This window comes from Neofelis nebulosa, chromosome 17 (genome assembly GCF_028018385.1).
Source record: "Neofelis nebulosa isolate mNeoNeb1 chromosome 17, mNeoNeb1.pri, whole genome shotgun sequence".
Lineage (NCBI taxonomy): Eukaryota > Metazoa > Chordata > Mammalia > Carnivora > Felidae > Neofelis > Neofelis nebulosa.
In genome coordinates this window covers 20,810,516-20,825,354 of record NC_080798.1, presented here as the reverse complement: position 1 = coordinate 20,825,354, position 14,839 = coordinate 20,810,516, and the positions used below count along the sequence as shown (strand labels likewise).

General features: G+C 40.9%; 1 protein-coding gene across 5 annotated transcripts in view; it reads left to right on the top strand.

Moving 5' to 3' along the window:
* The window catches only part of DPY19L3 (dpy-19 like C-mannosyltransferase 3), a 79,968-nt gene that overhangs the window by 52,547 nt on the left and 12,582 nt on the right, over nt 1-14,839 (top strand). For all 5 annotated transcript variants that reach the window (XM_058707308.1, XM_058707307.1, XM_058707309.1 and 2 more), the window contains 6 exons: nt 1,711-1,784; nt 1,953-2,111; nt 4,965-5,087; nt 5,468-5,579; nt 6,590-6,646; nt 10,512-10,594. In XM_058707308.1, the coding sequence (XP_058563291.1) occupies nt 1,711-1,784; nt 1,953-2,111; nt 4,965-5,087; nt 5,468-5,579; nt 6,590-6,646; nt 10,512-10,594 (608 nt within the window). The remainder of the gene's footprint in view (nt 1-1,710; nt 1,785-1,952; nt 2,112-4,964; nt 5,088-5,467; nt 5,580-6,589; nt 6,647-10,511; nt 10,595-14,839) is intronic.

The window sequence follows — 14,839 nt, the reverse complement described above, 5'->3', positions numbered from 1 at the left end:
AAGTTACCTAAAGAATGACCAGTTCTCCTTTTAACAAGCTCAGTTTTCACTTTGTTTCTGAAACAGTTATTCTCTATCTCAGTCATTGATTTCTGCTCATTTTTTAAATATGTTCTAACTTGAACTCACTTTTTGAGTCACTACACTTTTTAAAAGCTCAACTTTAAAGGCATTAAACGAGTGTCTCTCTAATTTTAAAAAATTCTACTTTTTAGAGAGCGTTTTCTTGCACTATGGTACAAAGAAAAAGATGACATGATTTTCACTGGGTTAAGTTGATAGATGAACAGGCAGGGCGCCTGGCTGTCTCAGTTGGTGAAGCGTGCAACTCTTGGTCTCGGGGTCGTCAGTTCGAGCCCCACGGTAGGTATAGAAGATTACTTAAAACAAAAGAAAAGAAGACAGAGAAACTAGCTTTACTGTTGGAACCACAGTGATTTATTGAAACGATTTTGCCCCTCCTGGCAGGCTGGTTTCAGGGCAGGAGACATCCGCATGTACGTTGGCAGTCCCTCTTCCTGTCTGTTGACTCTCAGAGACTCTCACTCATCCGGCCACATTAAACACTTCCACTCCAGGTCCTTGTCGCTAGTTCTTAAACCCCACACAGTTCAGTACTTATCAAAAGCTTACTCGAGCTGAGCAATCAGCGTTCCCGAAAGATTGGCTGAAAGATACGCAGTTCACCCATTCCCCCACTCGAGACATTTAGTCATCCGTGCCTGAGTGAAGCCAGTAGAGCGCTGCATGCCTGGACCATTGATTCTTGACTTCCCAAAGAATACCATCTATTGAGTCATACTTGATGTCTTGCCAGCTACATACAATGAGAGGAATTAGAAAAAATTTGTCTTTGAGACTCCTGCTGTTTTTACCGTACCCATGGGGAAAATTTCTCTTGAGTCTCAGTTTTAGGAGTGTTAGGATCTGTTTTGAGCAACTAGTTTGTTTTAATCTTATGACCTGTGCTTTTATCTCCCTCTGCATTTGCTAGTAGAATGTATAAGCCCAGATTTGCAGCTCATCTCTAGCAAATGTATTTTATGTACTAACCTCACTTCTGGATTCATCTTACTTTCTTTTCTATCTTCATTTTCGTTTTGATAGAATTTCTTGACTGATTTATGTTATATGGATTTTTGTAAAGCGTATGTTAAAAATAAAATGATGTGAATTAAAATCCTAATCACTAATGATATGCGCTGGTATTTGTTCACTCTGGGGGCCACCACTGAGCCTTCAGTTGTCATTGTGTGAATGAGTCTTCTATCAATTGTGTCTCCAGACAGAGACCCCAAAGCCAGAGAGGCCCTGTGGGCTCTATACCTGTTTGAGGTCTCAGATCATCAAATTATTGGTTTTCTGATAAAAAAAAAAAAAATTGTACTCACCTGGCTTCAGCCATCTCCTCCCTGAGACCAAAGAAGCTCATCTTTTATCTATTTTACGTGTTGAACTTCTTTAGAAGGTTGAAAAAAGTGATTCTGCTTATAAAAAGTGGGGGGGGGGGGAATGAAGGAGTGTAAAAGTCACTGTGTTAGAATTCCTCATTTCTGACAACTATTGAGAACATTTGCTATAAACACACACACGCACACACACACGCAGTCCTGTGAAACTGGACACCAGATGTATGTATTCATTGGGAAATTATCAGGAAATCATGCATAAGGCACTAATAGTAATTTTCATTTTCTCCCTCCCTGATAGAAAATTCTTAATCTGAAGTCAGATGAACACATATTTAAATTTCTGAAGGCAAAATTTGGGTTTGGAGCAACAAGGTATGGCTGAATTTAAAATTTATGTTTGCTTTTTTATATTAAATCAGCAGGGACTTTCAAACTTCATAGTGCCTTGAACTATTAATTCCAGGCTCATTTTGAGGAAAAATGTGTGGTTTACTTCTCTTGTTTTGAATTTAATATTTTGCCTTTTCATTTGTTCCCTAGAGATTTCGATGCAAATCTGTATCTCTGTGAAGAAGCATTTGGCCTCTTACCTTTTAATACATTTGGAAGGCTCTCAGATACTCTCCTTTTTTACGCTTACATATTTGTTCTGTCCATCACAGTGATGGCAGCGTTAGCAGTCGCCTTCCATAATCTCAGGTATGGCGTGTTTCGGAAGCCTATGCTGTGCTTTAACAAACTTGCTCTCTGTTGCCGAAAAAGTGCTCAGTTGAAAATCAGTCTATCAGACACAGATGCGGTATTGTGCAGCTGAAAGGGGGGACGTAGCCAGTTTAGATTGGACTCCACTCAGTCATTAACGATGGACCAGCTAAGAGATAGCAAAAAGCAGGCAACACCGAGCAGACTGTCCCCTTTGAGCCCTTCCCATATATCCCTTTCTATAGACACAGGATACTCAGAGGACTTACTCTACAGGGTTTGTGGGAAGTAAATAAGTTAAAATGACATACAGTGCTTAGAATGGTGCCTCACGCCTGGAACATTCTGTACATTTTATATGTCATTAGTTCGTATTACTATTAGTGACTCATAGTCTCTCTTTGGTTCTCATTGTTAGTTTTCCTGTTGTTTTTTTGCCTTTCTTGGTCTAGCTGCCTTTTTTCTCATGAAGTATCAAGAGTTAACTGTTGTTTGTTTTGTTGCATGTTGTTAAAGGGCTTGTAAAGTTGGAGTCCACCGAAGTCTTCAGCAATAATTGGCTGTTTCTAAAAACTTAACATGTCTACTAATCTGCTAAAAGAAAGAGCCAGGGAGTATAAAGACTTTTTAAAAACGTGTGGAATACCTACCTACAAGGCTGATGGAGGGCTTTTGCATTTACTGTCCGTGTTAAATTGAAAGAAAATTAAGTGTAAGAAATTGAAGCTGCTGTCATTTGTGAAAACTTAATGAAGCTCAGAAGGAAGCCCTTTTTCTCCATAGTTATCTTGCCAATTAAGGTGCTGGTGGGCTGTGATTCGCAGCCACCGGAGAGCTGTGCTGGAGAAGGGCATTAAAATGAGTCCAGATCAGTTGAGATGTTTTATGATTATTAAGAGAGTGAAGCAACATTGAACCATGAAAATACTTCATTGACTATAAACTATTTTAGTATCTTTCAGAAGTGTTCTTAGCCTGATCTCTAGCCCAAGATAAAATCCAGCCCTGTGAAAATAGATGGAAATTATTCTAGACAGTGTAATTTAATATTATTCCAGACACGCCAAGTGTCGGCAGGACTCTAGACTGCATGCAAAGCAGGAAGTTGAGTTGGCCTGCAGTATTTTGTGAAAATGTCTGCCATGCTCAGTGTGAATCTAGGAGCCGTCTCTGCAGGCTGACTTGGTGTATGATTGTGGGTAAGGTTTTAGAACATCCTCATCTACCACGTAGGGGTATTAGAACCTTATTAGAGGAAAAGTACTACATTAATTAAAGTAATTTAAGAATAATGGTATCTTAAGATGAACTTCTAAGTAATTTGAAGGATATTTTATCAATGCCAAGTATTTAAAATATTTCCACCATCTCAATACTAGGAAGGATGATACTATTCTGTTCACGCAACACATCTGTGTTGGTGTAAAGGCTACGACTGAAAAGGAATTAACTCATGGGCTCTATATTCATGGGATTAATATGAGCTTTCCAGCTTGGCCAGGGAGATGGGGAGAGGTGTTGCAGAATTCTCTCAGGTATGAGGGGAAAATGAGAACATATGTTCTTGTCTGGAGCAACCTTTTAGTAGCAACATAGAAGCCAGGGTTTGGGTTGTAATATATGACACCTAAGTAAAGATTACTACCAGTGGTGAAAATTACCTTAGAATACCAGTTTAATTTTCATACGTATCTAGGGTGGTTGAAAGGATTTCTAGGGAAGAATAGTTTTCTAGTTACATGGAAGCCTCCTACGTATCCAGGTGTGTTGGATTTTATGAAGGCTAAGTGGGGCCTTTACAAGGTATTGCTTTTATCTGAAACTGATGGCACTTCCTGTTGTTTCCTTATGCCCTTGACAACACACTGGACGACATCCGAACCCACTCGTCCATCTCAGCGTCTCTAAAGTGGGGACCACCAGAGACGACAGTATGTGCCTCCCCGGTGTGACCCAGTTTAGAGTACAGCAGGTCCCCCATGGAGTATTCTTGCCAAAATAAAACTGACTCTAATAATTAACCTCTAGATCTAATTATAAGTTTATAAGCAGGGTGGGCATAGAGAAACGTATTAAACACCACCACAAGGAGAAAATCAGCCAAATCCAGAAGGTGGAAGTAGTTACAGGACAAATGACATTTCTTTCAGCCAGTAAACAGCCTCAAAGCAGAGGATCCTTGTTTTGACTGAGAGATAACTTAAAGAGACGTTGATGAAATGCAGTGTGAAAGTTTAGGGTCCTGATTCAAAGAAACCACCTGAAAAAAGCAATGGCAGTACGTGGGAAATAGAATACAAAGTGGGTGTTACGTGATAAGGAATTATTGTTAATATTATGGGTGTAATTATTTTAACATAGCCATGTTTGATTTAAAAAAAATCACGTCAGACATCTGTAATGAGGTATTGATAGGTTAAAATGTGATCATTTGTGCATAAAGGAACTGAATTCCAAGTTTATGGACACATTTTTATTTTTTCTTATTTATGAAAACTTACAAAATACTAGCAACTCATGAAATATCTTTAAAGATATCTTTATCTTTTTGACTCCAGAAGACTATTTTTTCTATTTTCTTATAAAGGGTTGAAGTACTCTAAATTTTTCCTTACAATGTAATTTGTTAAATTTTGGCTAGTGATGCATTTTAACACTTTTTAGCTTCATAAATTCAAAATTGATTAATGCTGACTCATTTTGTCTTAGAGCAATAATTTCTAAATATATGAAGAGATAAGTTTCTAAATACATTTGTATATATATGAAGGCGTAAATCTTTTAAAAAGATTTACCTAACTTACAGTTATGTATCCAGTTTCAATTTTGTACGTGTGCTGTTTTATTCAGTGATTCTGCAAATCAACAATCCATGGGTCAAATGGGAAAGTGCACGATCATCCTGAAACCAGAAACTGCCTACAACTTAATACATACCATTCTGTTTGGATTCTTGGCATTGAGTACGATGAGGTATTTTGTCTTATCTGTTTGCTTGATTAATGTTTTTATTTGACCATTCTTTACCTGACATATTTTAGCAATGTAACTTGGAAACTGACGGGCATCTTCATTGATAATTATGGTTGCCATAAAATTTTTCTTGTTTGCTACCTTTTCCAGTACAAAATATTATTAATAACCACTTTTTTCCTAATTACCCAGATTCATCTATTTTTACCTATATGATGGTTCTCAAAAGGCAGTGAAACTCGTAACTGATCCTTTGGCAGACGGTTCCTGCACAGTCTTAGTTAGATTTTCCTGTCCCAGACGGTACAACTGTCTCACACCGCGGGTCTCTCCACGGCTGGCTGGCACTTGTTGACCTTTGCCTGTTTCTTTTCCTACAGAATGAAGTACCTCTGGACGTCACACATGTGTGTGTTTGCATCGTTTGGCTTATGCAGCCCTGAAATATGGGAGTTACTCCTGAAGTTGATCCATCTTTATAACCCAAAGAGGGTCAGTGCTATTATCCCTTTTAGTTTTATGACTTTCAGGATTTCTTTCCTACCAATTATTGTTGTTTTCAGTAGTTGCCCCTACATCAGTCCAGTGAAACAGATACTAAAATTTGAGGCAGAAAATAGATAACTGGCACCTTATGGTTTTCTCCCGTCTAAGTACTAACCAGGCCCAACCCTGCTTAGCTTCTAAGATCGGACGAGATCGGTCGCATTCAGGCTGGTGTGGCCGTAGACCTTAGGATTTTCTAAGGAGTTATTTCTAAAATAGTTTTATTCTTAATTTTATTTTTTAAATTATTTATTTTTTCCCAAACCATTGGTTAGATTTGCTTATTATACTGAATTTGGAAATACTGTAAAGCACACAAGGAAAAATTACAAATCATCAAGAACTCCATTATCCAGTTATCACTATTATTATAATAAATTATCCTTAAAACAAATATTAATAACGGGGGATAGGAAAACACAAATATGAATAAGCATATGGTTATGGTTAATAGCCTGTAACTGCAGTTTTGAATTGTTCTCCCGTGTGAACTCACAAGGTGGCAATAGAGTAGAAGCTACAAGTATCTCATGAGTGATTGGGACCCTTACGTTGACCCCGTTGTCTGGCATAGTGGAGACTCATGCTCCGTGAAATCACATTTTTGTTGCTTTAAAAAGAATGGGTCCTGGGGCGCCTGGGTGGCGCAGTCGGTTAAGCGGCCGACTTCAGCCAGGTCACGATCTCGCGGTCCGTGAGTTCGAGCCCCGCGTCAGGCTCTGGGCCGATGGCTCGGAGCCTGGAGCCTGTTTCCGATTCTGTGTCTCCCTCTCTCTCTGCCCCTCCCCCGTTCATGCTCTGTCTCTCTCTGTCCCCAAAATAAATAAAAAACGTTGAAAAAAAAAAATTAAAAAAAAAAAAAAAAAAAAAAGAATGGGTCCTGTGTTTACAGAACAAAACTGTAAGGCCAAAGTGTTCAAAATACCTGTGATCTAAATAATGTCTTTCTTATATAGATATGTATAATGCGATATTCAGTACCGATATTAATACTGCTGTATCTGGGCTATAAGGTAAGACTGATTTTCCTCATTGTTGCCATTAATCAGTTTAGCAGAATAATTGCTTTGACTCTGTACTCTGTATGTTACTGGCAAATAGAATGGTTTGTGGAGGTTACAGACCTCTCCTTGGCTTCTTATGAAGCCACCTGGCATTGATAGGAAAACCCATCTATTTCTCAAATAGTATTTAACAAGTAAAAACAGTGTAGCAAAAACGACTACAGGTTAATTTTTCTGATTAACTTTGGTTTTGACTTACTATTCCGCTGATCCAAATTCCGAAAGATGTTTTCAGACCTATGTTGAGGTAAATTAAGTAGAAAAATAATTCCCTGTTACCTGCTTTAGAGAGAGTAAGAGATCCTAAAATGCATCTTACTTTAACCTACATATTTTATTAGATGCTTAAAATCACTTTGTAAGAGGCTGGGCATATGTAAGTAAGTACAGTCCCAGACTAGCCTCGTTATCTGTCCTTCAGTTTCAATAGGAAATAAGGAAATTCCTCATATTCTCAGTTGAGTAACTCCTGAAATAGCTTTAACTGTGCTTCAGTTCTGAGAATCCTTCGTAAGAGACAGGGAGTCGCCAGTCAGACGGACGATTTGGTGACTCTTGACGCATCTTTAAGATTTAGAGGCTTGAATCAGTACCTGGGCAGGGAGCCCAGACTACGCCATCCAACTGAGCTTTTACCCTCTCTTTTTAAACAATCTTACACATATTCTTAAGTTTAGATTTTTTCCTTCAAATTTGGTTTTATGTCAGAACGAACAGTAGATCTCATCCTCTACTGTGTATCGCCCCTCATTTGGGAGGGAGTCTCAAGGGAGGAGGGGGCTCAGCCACGGGGAGGATTAGCGATTGCAGCTCAGCTTCGGGTTTGGCTTATACTTTCATGTAAGATTTTACTCAAAGCCAGAGGTTTCAGGCTAAACATAGTATGTGATAATCACACTCGTGGATGATTCTACTGTAAATATTTCAAAAAATCATGCTCTATCATGTTCCTATCCATCAAGACATTTATTGTCATAGGCAGAGCGCTGTGCTAACTCAGATACTGGAAAACCTAGAAATAGGTTATTTCTACCACCCTGCCCCTGGGAATTTTCTTGCTCTGATGTAAATAAATGAAACTTCTTTAAAACATCTGGAAAGCAAAAACGGAAGATTAAGTAGAATTTATGTTTAATAAGGAATGAGGTAACTTCCCCTCTGCACGTTGGTTCTGGGTGATAAACCCCCTCCTCCCAGAGAAGACAGAGCTCACCACGTTTCTGGTCTCACGCTAAAGACGTATGCACACAGTAGCAGTCTTTTTTCCACAGCCTCTCTGTGTAGGCTGAGTTCTTCCATGTCTCAGCTATGTATTTGGAATTGTGTTCATTTTTTACAGCTATTTGAGGACTTCAGTCTCTTGTTCTTGGTAAAACAGGAAGGGCATTCTAGAAGAAACAAACTATGCTATATGGCATTGGGTCTCAAAGTGTGGTCCCCAGACAAGCAACGTCAGCATCACCTGGGAACTTGTTAGAAATACAGATGTTTGGGTCCCACTCCAGACCAGACCTACCGAATCAGAACCTCTAGAGTGGAGTCCAGAAATGTGTTTCCCTGGCCCTCCAGGTGGCACTTACACACAGGACAGGGCTTCCCTGGACTATTGACATTTTGGCTAGGTAACTCCTTGTCATAGGGGGCTGTCCTGTGTGTTGTAGGATGTTTAGCAACATCCCTAATTTCGACCCCCTAGATGCCAATGGCACTTCTCTCCTGTTGGGACAATCAAAAACCTCCAGACATTGCAAAACATCCCTCTGGGGGTGGGGCAAAATCCCTCTCCCCACCTCTCTTGAAAACCATTACTATAGAAAAACCAGTGAGAGCACCAAAAAAGCCATCATTTCCAGGAAGTCTATGTTGATATTCTTTGAGTGAGAGAGTTAGTAACTCGGAAGAATCCTTCCGAAGACTTGCCTAGAACCAGCGTAGCCCTTCTCAGTATCGGGACTTCAGGAGAAATCTTCATGCGTCCAGCTTCCACGGTACAAAACCGTTGAGATATTCCAACCTCTCCACATTTAAAATCACAAAGAAAATAAAGGTGTTACGTATATTAAGAATTACCCCGAAACTGAATCTGTTTTCCAACTATTGAACAGATTTACTGATAAGCAAAATGAACTCCTCTACTTCAAAGCCTCATTTGAGTTTCACAGAACAATTGTAATGAGGATTTCAGATTTCCTTGTCCATAGTAGCAATCTTGCTATATGTCTCTTTAGGACAATCCTATTTAAAAGGGAAAAGCATGCACTTCACTCTAAAATCAGGAGTTATTATTATGCTCACGTTGATTAATTTATTTGCATCGCTGCATTCTCACAGTATTGCTAGTCATTTAGAAACAGCATTTAGTTAATTTGACACTTTCACACTGTTTAAGAAGTCTGCCACAAGACAGTGTTACTAGATTTTAACATTTTCAGAATTAACAACAGCAACTTTCAAGCTAGAAAAATATCTACTATCCATTGAATTGATAGACTTTAAAATATGTTTTATACCCACATAATTTGGACCTGTCATTAAAAAGTTGGTATTCTATTGATTATCCAAATTAATAGGGGTAATTGAAATATTACAAAGGTATCATTGAATCACTATGATTACATCTCTTCTAAAACTTTGAGACAGTAGTGCTGTCTTGGTTTTCCATCACCAACAGTTTTCCGGGTTCACCCACCCACAACACTAGATGAGAATGAGCAGTAAAAATGGCCAAAGATGAGATGATAAGAAAGTGACAGGGCTGACAACACAGCCTCCAAGCAGTCAGGTTTCACTCGGGTTCTAGTCAGTGGTTCCTAAATAAAATTTCTGTATTTTCAAAATTAATGAAGCACGGGCACTTTGTCATTGGCCTTCTTCCAACATGGGAGTTCTGCTGTTCACCTTAGGACGTATGTAGATTATCGAGGCTTCTTAGCCGATTATCATTCGATACGGCAGTGAACATTTAATTAATTGTTGGATTAAATAGGGAATTATGGTAGAAAAGCAGTAAGCTCAGAGTGTGATGTTCGCACTCTGCTTCCCCTTCACTACCTTGAGTTGAGTAGGAGGCACCAGTGGCATAAAATGTTCCTGATTTCCTGGAGAGTCCTACTTTCAAATATTCTTCTCTCCCATTGTACCTGTAATTATATTAAAATATGCCAGGCTATCCTGGATTTGGATTTGGAGTCAGGTTTCAGGCCATAGCTCTGCCAGTCCGTGAGCTGGTCAAGTCGGGCTACCTCTCCAGCCAGCGTCTCCACACCAACAAAATGAACCGTGAACAGCAGTAGGGATGGTGCCCGCTTGCGTCCACTTCCTCCCTGGGTGACTGTGGGGATGAGAGGAGATTCTGTCCCAGAGCGTTTCTGTAGCTCTAACGTGGCGCTGTCTTGTAAGGGCACCTTCGGCATCGAAGGGTAGATTGCATGATGGAAGATCTATTTTTCTAACATACCGGAACCTTCTCGCGGTTGCCATTTCCTGTCCTATCCAAATGAATGTTTCACTAGATACTAACACCACATACAACAGGTTTTTTATTAGAGTAAAATAAAAGCTCATTGTAAAAAGTTGACAACCCCTCTAGCCCTGATTAGCTTTGGCTCAGAATAACTCGGGGAACCTTTTTCGGACTTTGGCTGGCTTCTGCTAGGAGGGTCCACTGCCGCAGTGAAGTCGTTCAGATGCTGCGGTTGCGTGTTTATTTAGTTCACAGGCTATATGCCGTTTGCCCCCTTTCGTTTTAATCTTAGTGACAGTTGTGGGTGTGGGGGTGGATTTTGTTTTTGTTTTGTTTTGTTTTTAATTTCAGTTCTGGCCAGGAATGATGGATGAACTCTCCGAGTTGAGAGAATTCTATGATCCAGATACAGTGGAGCTGATGAACTGGATTAAGTAAGAGGATTTTTTTTTAACCTTTAAAATTTAAAGTGCCTTTTAAGAGTCACCATAGACCTCATTTGGTGTTTTCTTTTTTTCTGAAATCTAACTGTGAAGATACATTCATTTCCGAGTTTTTCTTTAAAGCTCTATATTTGGAAATAATTTCTCCCCATTCAAGAAATATTCCCTGTAACCACAAACTCCGGAAGAAGAGAAAATACCTGTAAGGAGAGGAAGTCAGAGCTGGAGGATGCTCCCCAGGCCACTGGCAGCAGTGGAAAGGAAGCTTCGTAGTCTAGGCCAATTTTACCTTTGGCGTGTCTTCCATTTTGGTACCATTCAGATTTTCTGTTACTGCTGACACATGAAAGTATTCTTTCCTTGTTAATCATTGAAAAGTTATACCGTAAACGACGGAGTCCTACTAGCTGCGTGCACATTTGATTTCAACGAAGCACACTGCCCGAGACCAGGCCTAAAGAAAACTAAAAATCCAGACTCTCTCTTGAACATCGTCCCGTTTAGCATTCTCTTGGTGCCTACTGTTGCCTGCGTTCTGTTGCTTTGCCCCAGCACTCAGTGTCAGCGTGAAAGTCATGTGTTCGAAAGCTTTGTTAATGGAACCTGCCTCCCACCGGAAATAAACTTTGTTACCCAGAGTAGCATTCCTGTGCCCTGTAGTACTGCATTTCCCTACTTTGTAACCAAAAAGCAGCAGTGTGATTATTCACATGTAAATAGACGTCGCAAATCTTGTGTGACATATTCTGAAGGCATCGGCGGTATCGTCTCCATCACTTAGGGTTTTAGTAGCCATATTGGCACTTGCTCATGACTAATGTTTACTAACCAGTACAGTTTAGCACCGCTTGTGTATTAAGAGATGGGAAACGTTTGATAGCTTCGGTCTCTTGAGTGCAATACATGGGTTTTATAGAGATTTATGTCTAAAATATATATGTGGCTTTGGTCCCAATGTCGGACTGGCTTTGACTAGATGCAGTGAGTATAATTTTTCAAGTACTTCCAGTGCTGAGATTACTAAGCAGTGCTTTGTCTTTATTTATTTATTTAACTTTAAATCACGGCAGACAATTATAGAGTAAATAATTCCTTCTGTATTTATTGTGTATGGGAAAAGAGGGTTATTCGTGTAAAGAAAAGCCAATTACTTTTGCATTAACTGTAGTCACCCGGAAATTTATGGCGTGTACCTGTGAAGGTGAGGCTGGTGGTGTTCTGGTTTCAAAGTCACACTATTGATCGGAAGAGCGCAGGGCGCCCCCTCCTGGTAGAGCCCTGAAGCTGGCGGGCCTGCCTCGGTCATTCCTGTGAGCAGCCCGCCTCCGCTCCCTGGTCCCTGGGGAATGAATGGAGCCTCGGTAAGAACGTGTCCTGGCGGAGGCCAGGCGGTCCGTGGCAGTGTCGGGCTGCTGCGCTTACTACAGTGCCTGTGTCTCCGTGCTTGTCCTCAGGCAAGATTACTTACAGTGACATTTCTGGTTCTGAGAGATGGCAGACGAGAGGTTATATTCCAAGTGCAAAGAAGACAGTCTGTTAGTCTGTTACTTCTCTCCTTTGCGAAAGCGATCTTTGTTCCTTACTTTATCATCCTCCTACTAACATGGTCCTCTCCCTGTATGGAAACACGTTCTTTCTACTTTTTAAAAAATCCTCAGCAACTGGAAAGCTTTGTATTGTTCCAAAATATTGGCCCCATTGTGATCTAATCTTGCTCGTTTTCCCTTAAAATTCTTCAAATCTTAATTATCGTTTTTGTAAAAATAGCTGCTGGGCATGTTTGTGAAATAAGCTTAAGTGATGATGAATATATGCCAAAATTGGGTCTAGTTAGACGCAAAATGTATTTGTTGAAATCAACATTGAAATCAGCTCTGGTCTGTAGCCTTCGGTTCCAAACACAAGGGAAAACACACTTCATATTCTTTGAACTCGCCTTGATTTCTTCTGTTTCTGAAACGTAACATATGACCTTCCGCTTCCATTTTACTACTCTGATGAGTCACCTGTGCCCGGGACACTAGCAGGTCTGAGCTGTGCTGGAAGCAGGCTGTGGCCGAAGGATGGCATGGACTGTACCTGGGAGTCGGTCTGAAGTTGTCTGAGGGCAGCCGGCAAAGCTCCGGCGGGGACTCGGCCCCCTTCTTCCCACGTCGTCTGCTGCTGTTCTCGGACAGCCGGCACAGGGGCACCATGTCTGTCTTTCGTCAGGGAGGTCATGGCAGCGCGTACGGGGCGGGATGTAGCTTCCGTCACAGGACGGCTGCGAGACGAGTCGGGATGAGAAGCCGTGACCTACAGGAACCCTCGGGGACACCTCAAGTGACCCTCCGTGATGCCACAGGGCCCCTCCTCTGTGAAGTGTTGAGAAGAAGCCTACCCAGCACGTCCCGGTCTCTGTTCTGTATACTTATTGCTGGGGCAAACCACACGCCTGCCTTACGCATCACCGTTGTGCTCCGGGACACTGGGCCTCCGTTTGGAGATCAGGGCTGGCCGAGTATTCACTTGGGCTTCTCGGGCTTGGAGGATGAATCGAAAGATTCCATCTCAGCAGGAGTTAGTTATTTCCTCCTCTTCTGGAGGGGCTCGGTTTTGACGCTTTATTGGCTAACCAGACAGCCTCCGGGGAAGATAAAGGGCATGGCTTTAGGACACCACATATTAATAGGAGAGGGGCCGTTCTGAAGGGATTCGGTCTCTGAGAGACTGTCTAACACCTTAATGTGCAAAGTTATATCTGAACTTGAACTTACTGATACGATTTAACAGATACTTACTGAGCACCAACGACACATAGGACATCACGTGGCCGCCCACTCTCACCACCTCTCCGCTAGAGTTGAGTCTCATCTCAGCACTGCTGTCTTCATGCCTGTTTTCCATATTCTTACTGTTGACTCCAGTTTAAGGTTTTTAGAGCCTTATCAGGTTTCAACTGAAAACTTTTTTATATTAGTAATAGAAATGTCCTCTCTTTAGTTCCTTCGAGATTTCACTGTAAGTAGAAAACTAATAGAACTTTGAGAGTCGATCCCTCGTTAATCAGTGAGGACATTGTGTTGAAGTCAGCCCCAGAATCTTCCCTGGAAGAACCAGGAGGCCGCTTATACCCCGATCCTTCCTCGGGGCCGGCCTGTGTGCTCCCCTGGCTGCCTGCCCTCCGCACGGCACTCACTGCCGCATGCTCGCTTCCCAGCAGATTGAGGGTCTCCCAAACGCAGAGATTAAAAACACGATTGATTGATTGATTGATTGATTGATTTTAGTTTCTGGCAGCTCTTTCGGCAAGACCCAGGTGGTACTTGCTGTGCCGTGTGTGTGACTAGGAAGCACTTTTACTTCCACGAGGCCAAACGCCACGGCCGTGGTGCTTCAGACCTCGTTCCTTTGTGACCTGTAAGTGTTTCATTCTTGTTCCTGAAATTCTTCTTTGACGTTGTGCAATGAAGACACGCCCGCAGATTTGAATATTCTGAGATGTGACATTTTAACCATGGGGCTTTAGAAGATTTTTCACTAACGGTAGTCCCTTTTCAGTGATGAAGCCTGCATGTGCAATATATTCTCAATGGGACTGAGAAAATGGACCACACTTCCTTAGCATTTTATCAAAGCAGAAAGAATTACTGTGTATCTTAAGTATGATGAAGGTTAAGTTGAGACCTTAAATGCCTATAAGCCTCTTTTATATTTAATGAATCATTTTGTGGTATTTGCATAATTCTATAAATTTTTGAGGGGTAGATAAAGCAAATGTTCGCACATTATATTCTAATGCTCAGTTTACCCATTAGTTCAACAGTAATTAACTTGTTGAAGCTTAGAGCTTCAAAAGTAAATGAGATTATTTGTTCAAAATGCCATCAGGTCTTCCCGGAATGACATTTAAATTATGTAATGTAAATCCATTTGACCTGTGAGTCCTTGTCATTATTTAGTGACATTTCTTGCAGAATAAATTGTTTGCAGGTTGGGCAGCCCGCTATAGAGCTTGGCAGAGGGCTATAAAAACAAATTATCCTTTCATTTTATACATCATTTGTTCAAACATTGGTAAAAATTGCTTTGTTTTTCTATAATAGAGAAGTGTCATTCAATGGTTAAAAGCACATTAGCTGTTTTAGACACAGACCACAGACTGTGTCAGCAGAAGTATCTGTGAAGGCAGAATACCCAGCATTACACCTGTCATACTGCATATTTTAAGTTAAGGACAAAAAAATGCCTTTTCCC